This window comes from Sus scrofa, chromosome 16, assembly GCF_000003025.6.
Source record: "Sus scrofa isolate TJ Tabasco breed Duroc chromosome 16, Sscrofa11.1, whole genome shotgun sequence".
Classification (NCBI taxonomy): domain Eukaryota; kingdom Metazoa; phylum Chordata; class Mammalia; order Artiodactyla; family Suidae; genus Sus; species Sus scrofa.
In genome coordinates, this window is record NC_010458.4 from 45,181,573 (window position 1) to 45,202,386 (window position 20,814).

Sequence of the window (20,814 nt, forward strand, 5' to 3'; positions counted from 1 at the left end):
GAGGAAAGTACTGTCCGATCAGCATCTGGGTTTAGTTATGTGTTCAGTCCTAGCACAGTGGTCTGTCCAGGAGGCAAATGGATCTGTTAAAAGGAATGGAAAGACCTATTCTGTTCCTCTCAAGTGGCAAAGGCACTGCACACTCCTTAAATAATGGTGCCTGTCAGGTTTTTGGACATGTTTCTAAGAAAGGAGAAAAGATATTAAAAAGATAGCTTCACATGCAACAGGGACTGCCAGAAAACCCGGTGACTTTAGGAATCAATACCGTAATTGTGTACACGAGCTGTAATTTATCAAAGCTCCTCCGAGTATTTTATGAAGGAGTTCGGGAGGGCTCTGATTTTACAAATGAAGCAATTGATGCCTGACTGAAAACTGCTGCTTATCCAGTCTCGGTCTGTGTTTGAGTCTGGAGTTAGAGAACTGTGCACAACGGATTGAAAGGCCAGAGAGGGCCAGCTGGGTGATGGTGTGGCTGTCGGCATCCTTCCAGCTGAGCCAGCAGGGGCCGTGGAGCCGCGCTGGCCTGAAAGTATGCCAAGATACAATCGGTACATGATGCATTCCTGACAATGAATATTCTGCTGCCAGATTATTCTTATTGATCCAGGGATTCTGAAAGTGGCCAGAGATAAATTTAAGAAACAAAAGCATGTGCATTCCTTGAGCAGGAAACCAGAATAACAGAGGAAGTCCCATCTCTAATACAAAAGCCAGAAACCTGGCTCGGAAGTGAAGGATCCTGTGCATTGTGTGTCCTCAGGGTCCCCTGCCTGGGTTGGCTAAGAGAGGTGATTATCTTGCCGAGCCACACATGGTAAAGCTTCCTTGGCTGTGGTTGAATTTTTGCTCCCATAGAACCTGTATTTAACTAGTTAGAAGAGATGTTAATGGCATAAGCGACAGAAGAGAAGAAAGAGAGATGCTTGTTGTGTGTAACACAGGGTCAGACCTTTGAAGGAGGGGGATGTGAGGCTGAGGGGGAAAGGGGAACTCAGAGCCTTTGCTAAGAGAAGGTTCTTCAGCTTTGCCCTTGGAGGGAGTGTTGCTGTGGGTGAATGTCAGTGGGTTTGGGGAGGTGCTGCCCTTCACCAGGCCTGGCTCCCTCCTCATACTCCTTTTGTCCCTGTCTTCTCGGTTCTCTGGTTTTCCTTCTCACCTTCCCACCTCTCCTGTGAAGTCTATTATTTATAGCAGATAAAAGGTGAGTAGTGATAAGAAGCAGCCTCCCTGGATCTCAGTTTTTACATCTCTAAAAGGAAGGGTTTGAAGGTTCCCTTGTGGTGCAGCAGGTTAAGGGTCTGGTGTTGTCAGTGCAACAGCTCGGGTCACTGCCATGACACAGGTTTGACCCCTGGTCTGGGAACTGCACATGCCATGAGCATGGCCAAAAAAAAAAAAAAAAAAAAAAAAAAAAAGTAAAAATAAAAATAAAAGGAAGGCTTTGGAATGGATGATTTCCAGTTCTGCCCCGGAATGATTATGGGGCTCACCTGAGACGGACAGTCCTTATGGAAGCATTTCCTGGAAAATGTTAATGAGGACTCTTTTGCAGTTCAAAGTGTTTAAAGAAATTTAATTCCTGATAAAATTATTCTTGGGAAATCTTTCTCTCTAGATGGTTACTGACCACTTTACCTTCTTGCAGGGGGCTTTTTAATCTTGAGATTTTCTTAAGTTACAAAAAAAAATTGGCTTGCATTTGATTTTCATAAATATTACCAGCAAAAAACATCAGGGTTAATGTTTGTAATTGGCGAATCAAGGTGAAGAGGACAGGTAGTGTTGTATTCTTTCAACTTTTCCGTAGGTTTGAAAATTTTCAAAATAAATATTGGAGGGGTAAAAGTGAGCCAGTGTGTTTTCTTTCCCCTTAGGGAATCTAAGACAAATTAAAGGAAGAGATTCACTAAATGATTTCCCAAGGGCAATCAAGAGTTAAGTGGGAGGACGTGGAATAGATCCCAGTGTCTCTGTTGGCATTCTGGGGCTTTTTAGGCCATTTCTCTTCCCTAAAGGAAAGACAGATAGAGAAAGGAGTTACCTCCAGGCTTCTGCTTCTGGACAGTGTCTCTGAGCCTGGCAATACTGCTGTGTATTTCCACTTACAAATTATCAGAATGGGCAAAGCAGGAGAGAGGGACCTGCGGGCCTTGTAAAAGTGCTCAATGAATGGCATTAGGTGGATATTTCACCCATTGAGAAGAAACAGGTGATTCTAATTCTGAACCTAGGATTTTCAGTTCCGACCATTTTAAATAGAGAAGGGGTTCCATGGTAAGCAGGACTTAGTAGTGAAGGAAGGTGTATGAGGTTACACACCTGACAGAAGGGGAGACAAAGCCAGAATTGCACAGTGTTCTTCCCTGTTCTCAGAATGGAATGTGTCCTTGGAAGGGCATTGTGACCAGGAGAACCCGAGAAGGTCCTTGTCCTTTTTTGTCTAAGCCATGACAATTTAGAGGAGGGATGCTGAACACCTCCTGTGCTCTGCCCAAGCCCAGGCTTATTTGGGTTAAGAGGAAGGAGCAGTGGGTCTCTAGGGGCAACTTTTAGAGAACAGGCAATGGTATTGGCCTGGCCCCTTTCCCCATCTCATAACTTTTCTTCTGGAGCATCAAGAAAGGAGGGTGTCCAGACAGTTTTCAGAGCTTTACGCTATTACCTGACCTAGTACCAAACTGCGAAATCAAAACATGTGTGTGTGATTCGTGTGTACCTTACTCATTACGGCATTTGTAAAAAGCTGAGAATTACTCATCTATGTAGTTGGTGCTGGGTGAACTCCAGGTAGATCATCAGCTTGGGAGGGAGGTGGTCACTTTGATCCTGGTCCCAAGCAAGCCTCATGCTCTCCTGGGTCTTTCATGACCTTTCGTTGCCTCCCTTGTGCCTCACCAAGCATGATAAGTCCAAGAGGCCAGCACTCCCATCAGGATCATTCAAAACGTCCCCACTGAGAGCACCTTTGATGAGACAGACTCTGGTTTTTGTTAGACCACCCACCTCTGAAAAATATTTTCACTTATCTTCATCTGCCTTAACTCAAAGAAAATCAAGACGTTTGAAAGCTGACAGAAAAAAAAACAAGGTGAAGTGCAGGGATGCTAATGGTTTTTTGTCCAGTAGGTGGCGCCTCAGCAAATCTCATTTGCCGCAGAGAGAAGTAAGCCTGTTAAGGATTTTTTTAAAAAGATGCGTCCATAATGCATGTGAGAGAAAGATATACCCCTTGTGCAGGATGGTTCATGAAGTCAATTGGAAAAACAAAAAACGGTTGGAATATGTAAAACTAATTCTCTCATTGCAAGAAAACTGTCAGGAAGAATTTTTAAAAAACTCATGTCTGGTTGAAATTAAAATGCTTTATCACATCACATGGAGATTTTTTTCCCATAACATTTGGGCTGCAGATTAAAGCTGCAAGTAAGAAAAATGCTATTAATCTGATAGCATGTGGAGTTTTAGAGAATCATATATGGTAGTTATTTTGGCGTCAGGTTTATGTATTTGAAGTATGTTCTGAAAATGTTGAATACTTGAGCTGGAGAAATTCCTTCTAGTAACTTAAAAAACGAAAACATGTTAGTGCAACATGTTAGGTGTATTTTCTTCTTGAAGAAGGAGACTTCATGTTCCTGGAATGCACTGTTAAAAACTCATAATGCACGTGCAGTTAAACACCATGCCACATCAGCAACTCCATGCTAAGAGAGTGTTACGGTTTTTATACTCAAAGGTAGTTAAAGGTACTTCTTTAGAAACATGCAAAGGGAGCCACATTTTCACTCCTTAAATTCAAGTGTCGCCTCTGAAAAGTAGGTAGTGGAATTAGTTATGTGTTTGTAGAAGGCGCATTTCAGAAGGCAAATGAGGATTTTTAAAAATCTTGCTTTCCAATAAAGTATTCAAATTTCATTACTTCTTTTTTTTAGAGAAGTCTATATCTTTCCTGATGGGTTAAGGCAGGGAATCTCTGAGTATTGTTTTGCAAAATGGAATCAGATTTAATCTATTAAAACTTTCTGCTAGATGAAACTGTCAGGATACATACACACATCCTTTTGCGTTCAGTTTTTTTTCGAGGGCAGATGAAGAACACAATTAACAGGCTCCTCACAAATGTCCTTTCTTATGGTCTCAGAGGAGAGTGGTGACAGCCATCCAAGGTTGTCAGGTGAGGTATGAAATCATCACCCGAGTTTGGGGGGCCCTGGGGAAACCTCAAGAAGGAAAAGATGAAGGATGCGGTTTGCTTTTAATAATTGAGTCATTGTAATGTGTTTTGTAAAACCAAGACAGGTAGGACTTGGCCAGTTCACTGAACTTCAATTTTAGAGAAAGATTTTACCCAAAGTGCCTTGTCTTTCCATGGACATACTAGTCTTCGGTGAAGAGAAATGAAAGTCATGTTCTTGCATGGCTACAGGAATCAATCCTTCCTTTCACTTGCTGTTTCCCCTCACCGCTGTCCCCTCACTTTTCTCAGGTTGAATAGTCACTTTTAGGGAAGATTATGGGGCTCAGTGGTAAGCAGTGGAGACCTTACCCCTGAGCTCCCATCACCGTCCCAGTCTACCTCCCTTAGTAGTCCCACTCCCTCTAGACCAGTGGTTACCACACTTGTCTGCACAGTGGGATCGCCTGGGGGAGGGGAGCTTCAGAAACTTCTGGCGCCTGCCTCCCACCGTCACCCCCCCAACACTGTGATTTAATTGGTCTGGGTATGGCTTTAGTTTTTGAAAATGACAAGAGATCTTCCAGTGATTCTAATGTGCAGATAAATTTGGGAACCACCATTCACGTCCACTCCCCAAACCTCCCTTATTCTTGACCCGTTCTTCTGAGTTCATCCTTCCTTGGGACTTTTGTGGCACCAGGACTTGAGTGTATGCCCTTGTGACTCCACTGACCTCCCTGTATTTTGTTTTTGTTTTTGTTTTTTTGGTGTATCTTGGGATCCCATGGTTGTGTGGAGCTGAGTCTTTTTCATCCTCTTTCTCTTCTCAATGTCCATCTTAAATCTTAATACCTAACTCACAGCAGATGGTTAGAGATAGGTTTTTAATCAAGAGCATAAAATATATATATACTATATATTAATACAATGATTTAAACAAGTTGATTCATGTACTTCTGACTCAGGGCATTTTTTTTTTTTTTCAACTGCCCAGGAGGACATTTCTCCTTTACTTGAAGAGCCTGGATTTCCTAATCTCCTGTCTTTTCTTAAAGCAATGATAAGTGTATAAAATTAAAGAGGAGTATGTTCTCTTGTGTGGTATCAGCTTGTGTCACAAAAGGCAGCTCTAGATAAGGGGACAAAGGACGGCTAAGCCTGTGTTCAATAAAGCTCAAGGAAGGAAGTGTCGAGTGTTGTCGATTTCTAGCAGAATTCCCTATTGCCTGCCTTACTTAAAGAATATTAATTTATCTAATTGATGATAATGTGGTCAATTTATTGTAGCATTAAAAATGCAAATCAGTTACCATGCCAAAATATTCACTGACGTGCCTGAGACTTTTAAAACTTTATTTTATTAGGTGATAATGGGAGGCATAATTGTTAATGTTTGATTCTGGCAAAATACAATTAGTTTCTGTGAAGCACATTGTGCATTAATGATATCATTAAGATTAATGAATATAAATGAATGAGCGGAGGATTTCAAATAGAGCATACTGACTTTACATCAGTCTGTAAAACTTGAGATAGATTTCCCTGATTTTTTTTTTAAGGAGAATATGCCAGAACCCCTGCTACATTTTTATATAGACTATAGAGAAATTAAATCAGCTCCCAGCAGGATCAAAGTTTTAAAATATTTTTAGGAAGACTGTTGTATATTGATTTCATTTCATGAAAGCTGCCTATTAGTTTTGCTTTAAGAACTTTCTCAGGACCGCTTTTAATAGAAATTACCATGTCCTGCATATGTAAGTGTGTGTATATTTTGGTGTTTAAAAAACAGCAGAATGATAAATCACTGTTCAGTAAATTAGAGATGACATGGTGGTGGTGTCTTTTCCAGATGTTCTACAAGAGATATCTATGAGACTTTATATTTTAACAGAGTATTAAGAAAGCTAGACAACTGTGTATTTGTCTTGAGCTAAAAGATGGAGAAAGGAAAAACCTGGAAAGGCTGCTCATTAAGGTCTTCGATAAGAGTCATGGACTAAATCCATAATGTAACCCCAAGAATTATGGTATTTTGAGCACTGATGCATGCCTGTGGGCTCTTGTAGTGTAGAGAGGAACTTTGCCATTACAAAACAAAAAAAGGACTTACCTATGGTCTGTGCACTTGTAATTTAAGCCTTGTGTTTGCAGCCCTTTTTCGTGAACTAGAAAGATAGAAGTACTGTGTCATCGGGTAGAGCTTAATGTGGCTTCTCTGTAAGTTCGTATATCCTTGGTCTGACCTTCAGCTAATGCTTCCTTTTCTCTATGCCTATGTGTGTATGCTTTTTGATTTGGAAAAAACTATTTGGAAGTTTTTTAGGGCAGCTCTTGCCCTAGAATTGCTGATGCAGTACTGGTGGGCTGGGCCACCAAAAGCAAAGAAGAAGGGGAGGCATTTTGGAAGCTGTCTACTGTAGGGGACCCAGCCTGAGAAGCCTGAGTTCCTTTGTTTGCTCTGCCTTTTTACTGTTTCCATGACCTTGGCTCTTCTTTTAACCTCATTGCCTCACTTTCCTCGTTGGCAAATTGGACTGGTCTCGTCCCTTTCTGTTTTGAAAGCAACTGATGAGGATTAATGAGGTAGAATCTGGAGCACCTTTTGTTTCTCTGAAGAGTGCATCTCAGGAAGCTAGAGGATAGATTGCTATCGGAGAGAAGTGGAACACACATTGCTTACCCTATTAGATGATAGGGTCCCAAGGAGAACTTAGTCTCTAGCAACGGAAAATGAGCTGTGGACACAGCCCCATTTCTCCTCACATCTGAATCAGATGATGTACTAGTGCAGGGTGACAGAAAGCAAGGTAAGCCAAATGCGGGGAGCAATAGTAAGACATACAGGACTCAGAGGGACATCTGACCGCCACGTGCTTACTGTAAGAAATTGACTTATTTCTTAAGTCATTTTTATATACACCTGTCATCCCTATTTGGCTCTTCAGTATTTGCAGAAGAGTCAACCGAAATGCTTGGCTCTGTGTCCATCATCTAAATACGATCAGAATGACGTTCCCACAATACCTCAGAATTAATCTAATCTGGTGCCTCAAGGTAGAATAAGGTTGCAGATGTGATTGTCAGGTTTAGGATAGCTTGCACAAGGCTCTTCAGATCTCTATTGTAATGCATATCCATGCAGACACACAGACGTAGAAAGAATGCTTGATTACTTCATGTATTAAATCCCATCCTGATTTTATCTAGCATGCTGTCTTTGGTCAGTCAGGTTTTAAATGCAAAGGTGGCTAGCTTGATTTTTGCCCTTAGGAGCTCTTCCATATCTCTGCCCACCCCCTCCCCCCGATTGTATTTACTTTTATTGGAGAAGTTTAATCTAGGGCATTTTAATCTAGAAATTAGCTTCCTGTCACTTTAAAAAAAAGTTTAATATGTGCGTAGCTTGAAAGTGCTTTTATGATCTCTGATTCAGTTGTTAAATTCAGAATACAGGTAATATAGTTTAAAATTTAAAAATAATCTCCATCTTTTATATCTATGTATATCTCATCACTTGAGGGATAATTTTAGGAATGTCTGTTTCAGAAGCTCATAACATACTTCGTTGATGCCAAGAGTATCATCACGCACACGATCACTGACATACCCATGTTGGAAGCTCACGCGGTTGATAGGCATCCTATGCCGGCAATACAGTCAGTGTTGCTTCACCCATCTATCCCCATCTCCCTATTAACATGAAATATAGGCATCTGCTAAATATTAGTTCATGGTCCCAGTGTTTGCTGTGTATCATTTAGAGATGAAGGGACATAATTGAAAAAAAAATATTGGAGCTATTTCCCATTGTCAGATCTTCATAAATGCCCTCGATGAAAAAAATGAAGTTGTATTACCGAGTTTTATTAGAAATGCTATATTTTGCTGGATCCGTGTGTTCGCAAAGTAGAGAGTATTTTCCTGCTGTGATTGATGTTAGGGCATTTATGAGGATAGTCTGCTATATTTCATATGTATATGAGGGTGTCATTGTTAAAATGTTCAAAAGAAAATTATGTATGTGATTTATATTTTATTATTTCCTCCCAGGATGTAATTTTTTCAATACCATGATTCCTGTCATAGTGTCAGTAGAGATTTGATGGCTAATATGCCAGAAATAATTAGATAAAAAAAAGGTGATGCAAACGTCAAGACAATATAGCTTTCCTGTGAAAAGCCTTAAGCGAACTCATGCATGTTACGTTGTGGAAATCACCTACTGCATACACTGAAGCTGACTTCAGGATTACAGGCAGGATGGAAGATGGAGCTAAGAGCAGGAAGCGTGGGATGCAGCATATTTCAGAGGCATATGCTTGCTACTGACCCCACCTGCAATTTTTGCTAAATGAAACATGTGTTTTAGAAAATGCTACTCTTGGGGTAAATTCAGACTTGGGTGGATTGTCAGTGGGAAGATGTTAGATACTCTCTTTTCCTTTGACTGGGAAAAGTCCTCCTCTCCCTAGAAGGCATCCTGCCCTTTGTTGTAGTCTCCATGACAGGTTTAATTTTTTTTTCTTTGGGGTGAAAAAGACACGTCCTATTATAGGAACTGCAGTTTTTTTCGCCTTTGTCCACCTGCAAGATTAGACCTTTATTGTAAAATTTAAAATGACCCTTTAAACATATAGGATAAGGGAATTTGTTGTTTCAGTGTTTATTCCTGAGCATAGCATCTCCTGGGACTTTTAATAGAATGGAGCCTATTTCTGGGTGTCTTTTTACTTTGGGGCATTGATGACTCTGGTGATCACTGCCTGGTTCACTTATGTTACCTTAGTAAATAATGTTTCTAAGGATTAGACTAATAGTGTAATATTACAATGTTAGACAGGAATGAAGTTGGGTGTCAGCTGGAGCCTAGTATTTAACTTGCTCGCAGAGTTGCCATGAAGTCTGTTTCGGTCCCCGTACTTCAGCACATCCTGGTGTCAGAGCACTGCTTTCTCACTTGGGAGAGGAACCGTGGGGAGGGAAGTGAGGCCCAGCCTAGCCCTCAGCATCTCACAAGTTCCTGGCAGGGCCATGGAGGCTTGAAGCCAAACAGGTAGCTGAGTGGCCTGTGAAGCAGATGGTTTGGGGAGATGCTAATAGCCTGGAGGAGGAAGGGAAGTTTGGAGTCCTGCTGGCAGGTCAGCAGGGAAGGGTCCAGGTGTCCGGAGAGAGAGCCGTGGATGGCTCCTACCTTGAGGGCACTGGGACCAATTTCCCAGTTTCCCAGTTTCCCAGCAGGTGGCCTCCTCCTCTTCCCAGCTTTCTGGGGCTAAGCTGGTAGTAGTATCTTCATTTTACAGAGAAACTGAAGCTCAGGGAAGTGAAGGGACTTTCCCCCAAGCTACCAGGGTGTCATGTTGGTGGAGCCTGCCCAGGGGCCTGGCTCTCAGGGCTGGGTACTTTCTCCTAAGGATGCTGGGGAGTCATGACTTCCAGAAAATAAGGGAAGAAGTTGAGATTGGGATTCCCCCTCCCTTTCTGCTTCTCAGCACTGCTCAGAACAGCCTTGCCCTGAGTCATTTCACCTGGAAGGAAAGAGTGATTTACGGAGAGCCTGCAGTGGTAAATTCCAGAAAACAGACGAGGATCAGACTTGAGATGGAAAAGCTGCCAAAAGCCCACAAGTCAAGGGGGATGCATATCAAGCTGGTCCAACAATGGATAGGGGGTCTTGGTTCTGTGGGATTCACTTGATTGCAAACAAATATGGGTTATATTTAGAACTGTGTGATTTGGGAGCCAGAAGGGAGAAGAGTTGCTCAAAGAGTGGAGCCTCCGGAGGCCCAGATACATTTAAGTAGAGGCCACAGCCCAGGACTTCCCTGGCCGCCCTCTTCCCCCTCCCACCCCTGCCCCAGTGCCTTCCTCCCTTCTGCCCTAAAGTGGCTGAGACCCTCCTCCTTTTGTCTCTTCCTGGTGTGTTCTGACCACTGAGAGCTTAGAATGTCATTTTCTCTTTGACGCTAAAAAAATCTCACACCTTGAAAGCACATTTTCTTCTCTGTTTAAACAGGAATAGGGACTAGATGATTAGGGACCCAGAGTCAGCCTGGCAGGGTTGGCATCTCAGTTCTTCCTTTCCTGGGCTGTGTCCTTTGAGGGAGTTACTTCATCTCTCTGATGTCAGTTTCCTCCTCTGTATAATGGGGATGATAATATATGATAGGGCTGTTATGAAAATTAAAGATGACTTGTATAAACTCGTCAGAGCAGTGATGGGCACATACTCTGTGACCAGAACATGTTGGTTTTACTATTATTTCAAAATCAAACATGGAGGGAAATAAAGTGCTAAAATGAAAAAAGATTTTAAATGTAAACATCGAAATGTATATCTTGAGCAAATCTCGGCTGCCTTAGCTGTTGACATTCAAGATTCCTTTTCCCGCTTAAGTGAAATGAGCGACACAAGAGTGATAATGACACTCACAATAACAGGTCAGCATTATTCTCACGAATGCCTGTTTCTCATTTGTAACTTTTTATGACCTTTATGTTGTGTTCTTTAAGTACAATATACTCATTGGTCACTGGCATTTATCTTAGGAGTGAAAAAAATAATCAATGAATGGAGGGATTTATTCACTTGGCCATGTTGGTGTCCATTGTGAATGAAAAAAGACATGTGAACCTATGATCTGTTGTCTAAAGGTAACAGACAGGATGTTTGGATTTTGTGGCTCTTTGGCTACCTTGTTAAAAAGGAGGGACCGCTGCCACACACAGACACAAAACACCATTAAAGGGAAAACCCACCACAGACTGTGGCAGTAGTTCTAAAAATTGCATTTCGAGCACCCTGAGAACTCTGGTGGCGTGAGGGATGGGGTCACGATGGCATTCTGACTCTCCTCCCTCTGGCTGATCTGGAGAGAGGTACCTCCTCCTCCACCAGGACCTGTGCCTCTCACTCCCTTCACACATCCCCTCCTCTGCTTCTGGATAGGTGGTCCAGGCACCCAGGGCTGAGGGCTCCTGGCGGGGGGTGGGGGGTGGATGAGGCTGGTGGCGTGTAGTGGGTAAGGTTAAGTGGAAACATCCTCCGCCTTTGGTTCTTAAAAAAGGCCCCACAGTGTTCCTCCCAGCAGCTCTCCAGTGCACATTCAGCTGCTGAAGAGTGGGTGAAAGCAGAAGGTGCATTCACCTAAGCGTAATAGTGCTGGAGTTCCCACTGTGGTCCGGTGGGTCGGAGTCTCAGCCCTCCAGAGATGCCACTTCGATCCCTGGCTTGATGGGTTCTGGCTGGGAACTCCATATGCTTGGGGGTGGCCAACAAAAGAAAACAAAACAAACAAAAGAGTAATTAATGTTGATCTAGAGAAGAGAGGTTATTTGTTTTGAAATGGGTGAGGAGTATGTGACCAACCTGGATCCTAGTACCAAACTACATCACTGAGGACATGAGTGATCACAGAATTTCAGTCTATCCCTTTGTGAAAAGACCCCACCAAAGGCTTCCCACCCCTCCCCGATTTGTCTCAGTTGGCATTTGGTCCTGTTTTTGTTTCCATGAGCCATTTATTGTAATAATTAATAAAGTTTAAGTTTGGCCTTATTACATTGTCCACACATTTTGAGTATTCTATGAAGTCAATTAGACCTATGGAGTACATGAGGTGTATTCATACAAAAAATATTAAAAAAAAAAATCAAGTACCATGAAACTCCTGAATTCAGATTACACTTAATTACAAAGCCTACCAGATTTTATTTGAAAATTTTTGTACAAGCAATGCATGTTGACGCTGGTGCTTTGTGAACTGACTCACAATATGTGAACGTACTCCATGCAGGTATAAAATCACAGGGGAAAAATGCGTTTATTAATGGAAATTAGGCTCTCTCCTAATTATTACCTGTGAATAGTGTCATCATTTGAGGTTTTTATTGCATTTTAACACATGGCTTATCTTGATGAGAAAATACATAGCAAAGGGTAAATGTAGCAATTTTCCTTTTACTATTCCCTCTGCTAAGCCATTATTGCTTGATGTTATTTTTCAGCAGCCTTTCATTTTTGTCCCAAATGTTTTTGCCTCTGGCTGGTTTTATTTCTTTAAAATGTATGTGTATCACTTCTCAAAGTGATACATTTTGACAGATAATCGATATTTTTTCATACTAGATTTGATGGTGCAATGGTTATAATCCTCATCTTAGACTTAGTTAATGGTCGAATACGAACCTAGATTTTTATCTCAAAATATTCCTTTGTTAGGAAACATACTTTTCCCCCTTAGCCAAATTCCTTTTTCTCACTCCCACCCACCAAACAGCCGCCCAGTGCTGAAGATGCACAAAGCCCACTTATCTGGGATGCACATCTCCTGACTTGGACACTGTGTCCTCGAAATATCTTCTGATAGCACCTCCAGCCAGCTTACTTGATTGGTCACAGAAAAGATGCTTCTAGGCGCTACTTTTTTTTTTTTTTTTCCTCCTAGCATCCTGTGATCTTTATTTGAAGGGGAAAATCTTTTTCCTTTCCTTTTCTCTAGTGGGAACTTGCTGTCCTCCATCAGACCCCACTTTTAGAAGGGCCAGCACAATGAAGATCACAGCCCTCAGATCACAAGCATGTATTAGGACAGCACGCTCGGCTTTTGCTTTTGAAAGTTCAGCTTCTTGGGTCATGATTTTTTTTTTTCCTCTAAATTCAGTTAGGACTTTCTTATGCCTCTGTGGGCATATAACAATGACATCTAAGTTGGTAAATATATTCTGACCTGCTGCCAAGGCACTTTGTTGGAGACGGCACTTCAAATTCAGGGAGCTGCTTAAGCTCTTCTCTCAGGAGGGTGAATTGAGGGAGAAAGGGCAACAACTGTCATTTCTTTTGTTTTCACAGAAGAGAAAGGTCTTCCTTTTGCTGGAAGAGATTCAAGTGCAGGTGGGCCTGTCAAGGATGCGGATCTATTTCCACCAGCTTTGCAGATCCTGCACAGATAACAGCAAGCCAGTTCCTCCCTTCCACTCCTAGACTTTTTCGTTTCTTTTCTTCCTTTTTTTGGTCCTTCAAGTTAAACAAAAATATGTAGTTTTTTCAAATTGGAAAAAAAAATATCATTTGTGCTAGAATTTGGGGGGACCTTTTTGTTTGAGCAGTGACAAGGTTCATGCTTTTTCCTTGCTTTTAGAGATGGCATTGCTCCTCCACCTAACAGCAAGAACTGAAAACTCTCTGGGATTTTCTTCTTTTAAGTGGTATCAGACGAGCACACCTAAGTGGAAAAACACCCAGATACCCTTCTCCCAGGATGCTTCGGCAAGGGGTGGCATTTCTTGACAAGGTTCTCTTGCTATGTCTGGAGATGTGGGCAAAGACGGTTTGGGAACATAAAATGCAATCAATTTTCCTCAGTGGTTGATTCACAAATCCCTGAGCTGTTTTTAATGACATAATCTAATCAATTGCTAGCAAGCCTAATAGTGTGTTGACAGCCAGAAAGAGACAGAAAGCTAGAGTAATAGCAGGTGGGGGAGCAGGGAGCCACTTGTCACTTCCTTCCCCACCCCGCTGTTTAGAACTCGCTGGATATCTGGAGTAGGTAAAAACCAGAAATTGCTCATTTTTTTTTAAAGTTATGCCTGCCTTCCTGACTACCTCTCTTTCAATAAAAGACTGACGGATAGAGTGAAGGAGGGGGTGGTTTTGAGACAGACTGCAGATAGCCCCAGTATCTGCCTCTCAGGACAATGCTATGCTTTCCATTTCAATATCTGTAGAAGAGAAATCAAGGGGGGGGTAATTTATTATAAATTGGTAGTATCGGATATTGTTACTCCTGTGTCAAGTCGGTAATGAAAACTTAATATTCATCTCTTGGTTGCTTTGAATTGAAATAAGATGAGGATGAGCGGAATAAACAAGCTGAAACAGACTGTGAAATTGCACATGATGGGAATCTTTTTTTTTTTTTTTTTTTAGTTGCTTATAGACTAGAGATAGGTTAATATTCCAACTAATGATAGTTCTTAGAATTTCTTCTCCCTTTTTACAATTTGGTCCAGTATCAATAGAGCCAAGTTATTATGTGGCCATGAAAAAAAAAATCTAAAATGTTTGTACCTTTGGGCTAGGTATCCACTGGCAAGGTATTTATGTAAATGAATTGGCTTTCACACTGGGAGGGGTAAGGGGTTCCTGCTGTGGCTGGAGGGAGGCTGCCCAGAGCCCTTCGTTTGCTGGCTTCCGGCAGTGCTTGTGTGTGTGAGTGTGTCTGTGTGTGTTCTGCTACATCTTTTTCTCTTTGATGCCATCAGAAAAGATGAGCACCAGGCACGCTGGTGCTGCTTGGCTAACCAGCTGTGCCCTAGTTTCCCGCCATCCCAGTCAGTAGCTGCCTTTTACAGAGGTGTCTGCCACTGCTGATTCACTTAGCCGCTTGGACCTTAGAGTTGTTTCTGAAGGGGCTTGACCTGAGGCCACTGCCACAAGCCATTTTCTGGTCACTGGGAATACCAGCTTCAGTATTTTGAAGAAGGAAAAGCAGGGATCCCACAATTTCCTGTCTGCTAGCAAGAGCCTCCTGCGCCTGGATGCATGCATTAGGTGTCTGAGCCCACTTGCTGCGCTCTCCCACCGAACTGCAAGCATCCGTGATCCCCGAAGTTGCTGGAGTGAATAACTAAGCCGGACCAGCTGACTCCGGGCTCCAATCAGCTAGAGCGTGATGTAAGTGTTTAGCAGCTGCCGGGCTCTGAATTAGCTTGCCGAAGTAGAGGTAGTACAGCATGGCTAGACTGTTGTGAGAGGCTCAGAGAAAGCGGAGGGGGAGATGGATGAGTCCAGCATCCTAAGACGAAGAGGGCTCCAGGTAGGAGATCCTTCCATACTTGAAATGTAGCGTTGCCAATTGCCAGCTGTGGAGGATTTCAAAGTTCCCTTTTCATTCCTTTACGGGCACAAATATGTGCACAGTTCTTAGTATCCACTCGGTAGCGTGATGCGCTGAGTCTCTGGTTACAGGGTTCAGTGACACATCACAGGGTTCAAAGAGAGAGGCTCTTTTGTCAGAGACAATAGACACGACTTTTAGTTTGATACTTTGTTTGGTTGTTTGTTTTTCTGCTGGTGGTTCAAGAATAGTTGAATGGTGGCTGGCAGTGACAGCTGATAAGCTGGTTTGGCATCTAGTCAAGTCTCTGGGAAGTCTGTCTAGGGTAGCAACTCTGTTCAGTTCTGGAAACATAGGACTCAGTTTTGTGTTGGGATCAGCCCGTGCGGAGGCAGCATCTGTCTGATCGCCTTGCAGATGTGTGCAGCTGCTGGGAGGTTTCCTTCTGTCAGGCAGATGAAAGTTTCTGCCGGCAGCTCAATCAGAGTCCCCTGTAATTTGTTTATGTTGAGATGTGGAAAGATGTGTATCTTACTCCCTTGCTTTCTTGTGCCCAAGTTTATCTAATTAAATTACTCCGACTTTAGCCTACAAATGTATTCCAAGTTAAAACTTGGCAGATCAGAAAACTTGAAAAAAACATCTGCTTGGCAATTTGTAAGTTTCAGGATGCCAAAACATAAGAATGTTCAAAATTAGTATGTTTAACTCCTTGTTAACTCTTTTTTTTTTCTGTGTATAAGTGACAGTTTTCTCTGTGAAAGACTCTAACCATTAGCCATTGTTAAACTCCCATTCATTATTTTTGAAAGTAAAAAAAAAAAAAAGTGCTAGGGAAGACCAAATATACAGCACATGTAGAAATGCTTCCAGATATTCCTTAATGGTCTTTGACTCACAGCTGGTCTAGCTGTCAGCTTTTTATTTTAAATGTCAATTACTGATACTAATATTATTCTGATTACTCTAATATTATAATAATATCATAGATAAACTAAAAATTATTTGTAGACAAACAAAGAGGGATTAAAAAGTTGGGGTTAAATGTCACCCATTGTTCCAAACCTAAGTAAACAGACTGCGTCTTTAATGATTTTCGGTGTGGTCATTGTTTTGAAGGTACAGTGGGGTTAGTCACTGCTGTGGATTTCCTTTTCTTTGTTTTCATCACATCTATAAAGTTCTGGTACTGCACAGCTGTTTGTGTGGGTCCATATTCTCTCTGGGGTCATTGGTCAAGTATGGAAAAGCTCTTTGTTAAAAAGATGATAAACTCTATTAAACTGATAATGCTTAGATTATTAGTACATCGATTGTAATTCTGCTGAGCATTTTCTCTTTAATTCATTTTAGGTAATTTAAAATGTGTCTTTGATAAGACACTCCTTTTGTGGTTATTTGTGTAATATATGTTGTCATAACTTCAGATGATATGATTGAGATAGATATATGGTCCTTCTGAGAGGTACATGTTTCATAGGGCGTTTAATTTTAGAAAGAAATCATTATTGTGGTATTGAAAATAATGGAGCTCTTTTTTCAAGATTTGCTACAAAACAAAGAAAACATTGCTAAATAGTACTCAGACTGTTAGATCTCCATTTACGTAACATACTTTAACTACACCTGCCATGTGCTACTATATTAATAGATCAAGAATGTCTGCTTTCTATTATAAATGAGATAAAAGTCTCCACACTGCAAGAAATAGCAGTATAAAAGTGCTGAAAAGTTCTGCTCATAGTTACAACTTTATTTTGAATTCAGCAAAGCCTGTTATTCTCTTACTCCCATTATATCTAGTTTTTTTTAAGGAGACATTGCCTATGCAGAGTAGCTCTTTTAAGAAATTCCAGCATTAGGAAACTACTTACAAAATGCAAGATGTAAGTACATATTTGCATTACTAAACACGTCAGTCACTGTAGTCCTTAGGCGCAACGCCACCTAGTGAACTTAGGAATTAAGTTAATTCACAAACACCTACTATAGGAAACATTTCAACACCCACACAAGATACATCTGAAATGCAGCTCATCAGAGACCTACACTTTTGTATGCCTGGTTCTGACTGTGTTGCTAGGTAGTCTTGAACAAGTCACATACCCTCTTGGTGTCTGCTTATTCTTCTGTAAAAGGCATGCTGTGAAATGTGACTTTTGAGTATCCTGAACAAGACGCAGGCACAACTGATTTTTTTTTAAAGTTAAAGGCCATATAACAAATACACTAGCATATAGTAGGTCCTCAATAAATATTATGTTGTTGAAAAGCAAAGGATGATTTCTATTCTCTGTAATATTCCATATCATTACTAATGAGATGACATAGCTATGCTTTTATTCCATATTTGTTGTTTGAAGTTATCTTTAAGTTAGTAGAATCATCAGTAAAGACAGTAAACATTGTTTAAAGGGTCCTTATGACAGGATATATTATCTAATATTAAGAGTCTCTTGGTCTGTTACACTGAGTAAATGCTTAGCGTTAAATGCTTAAAATTGGAACCATTCCTTAACTAACTTAAAGTCTAGTGTCAGAAATCTGGAGCCTATGAATACTCTTAATTGCCTAAAATTTAATCTCAAAATAATGCAGAATGTGTTTAGTGTAGAGTAAGGCCATGTGTTTTTAAAACCTATTTTTAGACTTGTAGTACCTCTAGCTCTTAAAACAGCAGGCCGTCTAATGGTGTTTTTAAAATTTGGACTTTGAAAAATTATTTTTAGTCAGAACATATAATTTCGCAGGGCATGACTGCCTCATAAAATGGCAGCACAACTTAGCTGTTCCTCTTAAGTGCCTGGCCGTTTCCATCTTTTCTGTGGACTGTATTAATATTTCTAGGACTACTGATAACACTTCCATCACTGCCTTTGAAATGAGAAGGAGAGGAAGAGGCCCCATGACTTCCTCTGTTAGAATCTGGGAAACTTTTCAGATTGCATCTCAAAACATGGGAAATTCTGACGGATGGATGGGCTTGGGCAGACCTTGGACTTAGGGCAATTTGAATTTCTAGACAGGTCTAATTCGTCAAAGGATAACTGGCTCCTTTCGGGCCTAATATCCCTCATACAGGGGTCATATTTTTTAACTGTCAGGGGAATTAATTGTTTCAGTGATTTCTGTTGTGTGTTTCCCTTTTATTTGTTTTAATGAAACTGTCGCTGTCCCTAATGGAATAGATCCCAAGGCTGGAGAAAAATGAACGGCAGTCATCACTACAGTGGGAAGGAGGCACTGAAGAGGGAAGGAGGCACTGCCAGAGGCCTCCTGCGATTCCTCGCCTGCCATTCTCTTGTGCTTTGCTTGGCAGCATCTTGTGTTAATTTCTCCACTCCGACCCCCCACCCCCTGCCCCCACTAAATATTACCTTTTCAGTCCACGGTCACATGCAGCTGGAATGTTAAACATGTTTTTTCTTAGATGATGTGGTTAACAACTATATGTTTCTTGTGTAGACTTCTAGATTGGTGTTGAGATTTTTGTCTTGTTGGCTTCTCTTTCCTCTATACCTGACCTCACCCACCCCCGCCACACACACATACACCCTTATTTAAAATAAGAACAAACACCTAACCTTCTTACCTGGGCTTTGGCTCTCAGTTTCCACTAGCCTTGGTCTGGAATTCAGTTTTAGAGAGCAGAGAAGCAGGTAGACTCTCTTACCTGCTGACCAGGTATCAGACTCCCTCTGTTGTGCAGTGCTGGGATGTCAGTCATTCAGGTCACGGTGTCTCCGTGTTTCTTCTGTGTCACCTTGATTGTGGTTGTGGATGTGTTTACACTCTGCCTGAACTTGAATAGCAGGATCATTCCATGAGAGTGTCACTGTGTCCTTATTCATGTGAAAATTCTGAGTCATGAAAGGAAAGAAGCCTAGATAGAGCTTATAGTAGAAACATGTATGACAATAATGCTTTGAGATAAGGTCTTTTGGATCTCCAGAGGTTCCAGAAAGCCGCAGAGATGACTTTGGGACAGAATAAATCAAGCTGTCACCTGAACGTTTGGTATCAATGAGTACCTGATGAATGAGGCCAGTTGTGGCCGTATCTGTGTGGTATTTCTTATCTGTTGAAGGAGTTGAATTTGTGCCTCTGAAACAGAGATAAAATACTATAGTTTCAGTTTCCTGATCCACAGGGGTAAGGGTAGGGTGCCCTCAAAATCTTAGGTTCACTCAAACTTCTGTTTCGTACCCTAAGAATTGTTTTCTTAACAAACTCTTAAAAAGCATCAAATAAATAAATTTGAATCGCTGCTCCTCTTTTGCACCTTCTCTTTCTCTAGTATAATTGTTAATAAATGAGAAAATTGTTATCCCTGTATTTCTGTCAATGCAATACGAATTCCCTGGGTCATCCCTGTTCCCACCTTTGACTTCTCCATCTCACGCTTGCTGTCACCAAGCTCTATCGATTTTACTACGCCAAGATGTCTATAGTCTGGGCCGACCTCTTTCACACCCAAATTTCTGTATTATCCAGTACCCCTGTGTCCAGGCCCTTCTCCTGTCTATGCTGCTTGTCACTTTAGATGCCCAACATCAGTCCCTGGTTTTAAGTCCCCACAAATCTAGCCTCAGTCTACTTTTCTGGTCTCATCTCTGACGCTTTGCTTTCCAAAACCCTGTTCCATCACCCCCTCTTTAGAAGTACCCTTTTTACCTACAATATCCTTTCCTTATTTTCTCCAAATTCTCCCTCTTCATTAGGGACCAGATTAAGTTAGAATTCTTTCCTGAAACATTTCGTAATGACTACCTCCCATTGTGAATTTTATAATTGTCATTGTCTATTTTATTTATCTGCACATCTAATCCTATTGAATGATGCATTATTTTAAAATTACTTGAGTATCTTACACTGAAGCTACAAACCCATTGAGAATTAGTGTCTGAATAGCTCTGTAACTTTAGCCAGATTTCTACCCACTCTAAGGTCTGAATCCACATCTGTAACATGAAGATAATGCATGTTTAAAGATTGAAGGTGGTTTTAAATCTTTAGCACAGCCTCTGACACATAATACTTAGTTAACCTTAGTTCACTGCCCTCTATATTGTCACAGAGCCTTGCATAGTGTGATTTTCAAGAGTCAGATATGAGTATCAGGCAGGGTTCAGGAAATAAAAAGACGGTGAGCATGAATGGGATAATCTGAGGAGAGTTTAATTAAAGGGATGCTTTAAAAGGTATGGGCGGGGTCTAGGGAAATTTGAAGGGGCTGGAAGCACAAGGAGCTATGGCCTTTGCTAGGCCTGAAGGAGTGAGGAAGGGAGCAGTTACAGAACCTGGAGACAGAGAAGATATGTGACCGGTGCCTTGGGTGAAGGGACACAAGCCATGGTGACTCTGCAGGGAGATGGAGGGGGACATCTCAACTTGATTTTGCTTCATCCTTCTGAAATCTCGCCAGCGCTTCCTATTAACAAAACCCAACAGAGACCAGAGGGGCAAGGGAGCCCTGGATGTGGTCCGTGCCTACTGCCCCTTGCTCTCATTATTTTGTGAGCCAGAGTCAATGTTCAATTTTCATAGTGCAGATCTGTGGGGCCTGAACTGAGTTCAAGCATTTTAACAGATTCAGAGCTGCTTTTTGTGAGAAGCCATGGCCCCCAACTGTTTCCCACCTTGCTGTAATGATGTCTTTCCAACCAGGCTCTTAATCCTCCTGGGAAAATGTTAGCCCTTCCCCTTCCACTTTAGCATTTGAAGCACACAGGTCTCCTTTGACTCAGTAATGCAGGGTGCCTGCACTTCTGGTCCTGCAAGCAATCTCAG

The 20,814-nt window shown here is 41.5% G+C and overlaps 1 protein-coding gene across 13 annotated transcripts in view; it reads left to right on the top strand.

Moving 5' to 3' along the window:
• Positions 1-20,814, top strand: part of MAST4 (microtubule associated serine/threonine kinase family member 4) — a 589,582-nt gene that overhangs the window by 209,054 nt on the left and 359,714 nt on the right. For 4 of the 13 annotated variants that reach the window (XM_021076758.1, XM_021076760.1, XM_021076761.1 and 1 more), the window contains exon 1: positions 1,422-15,003. The exons of the other annotated variants lie outside the window; for them this stretch is intronic. In XM_021076758.1, the coding sequence (XP_020932417.1) occupies positions 14,965-15,003 (39 nt within the window). In that variant the 5' untranslated portion in view covers positions 1,422-14,964. Of the gene's footprint in view, positions 1-1,421; positions 15,004-20,814 lie in introns of those variants that run through there. 13 annotated transcript variants of the gene reach the window in all.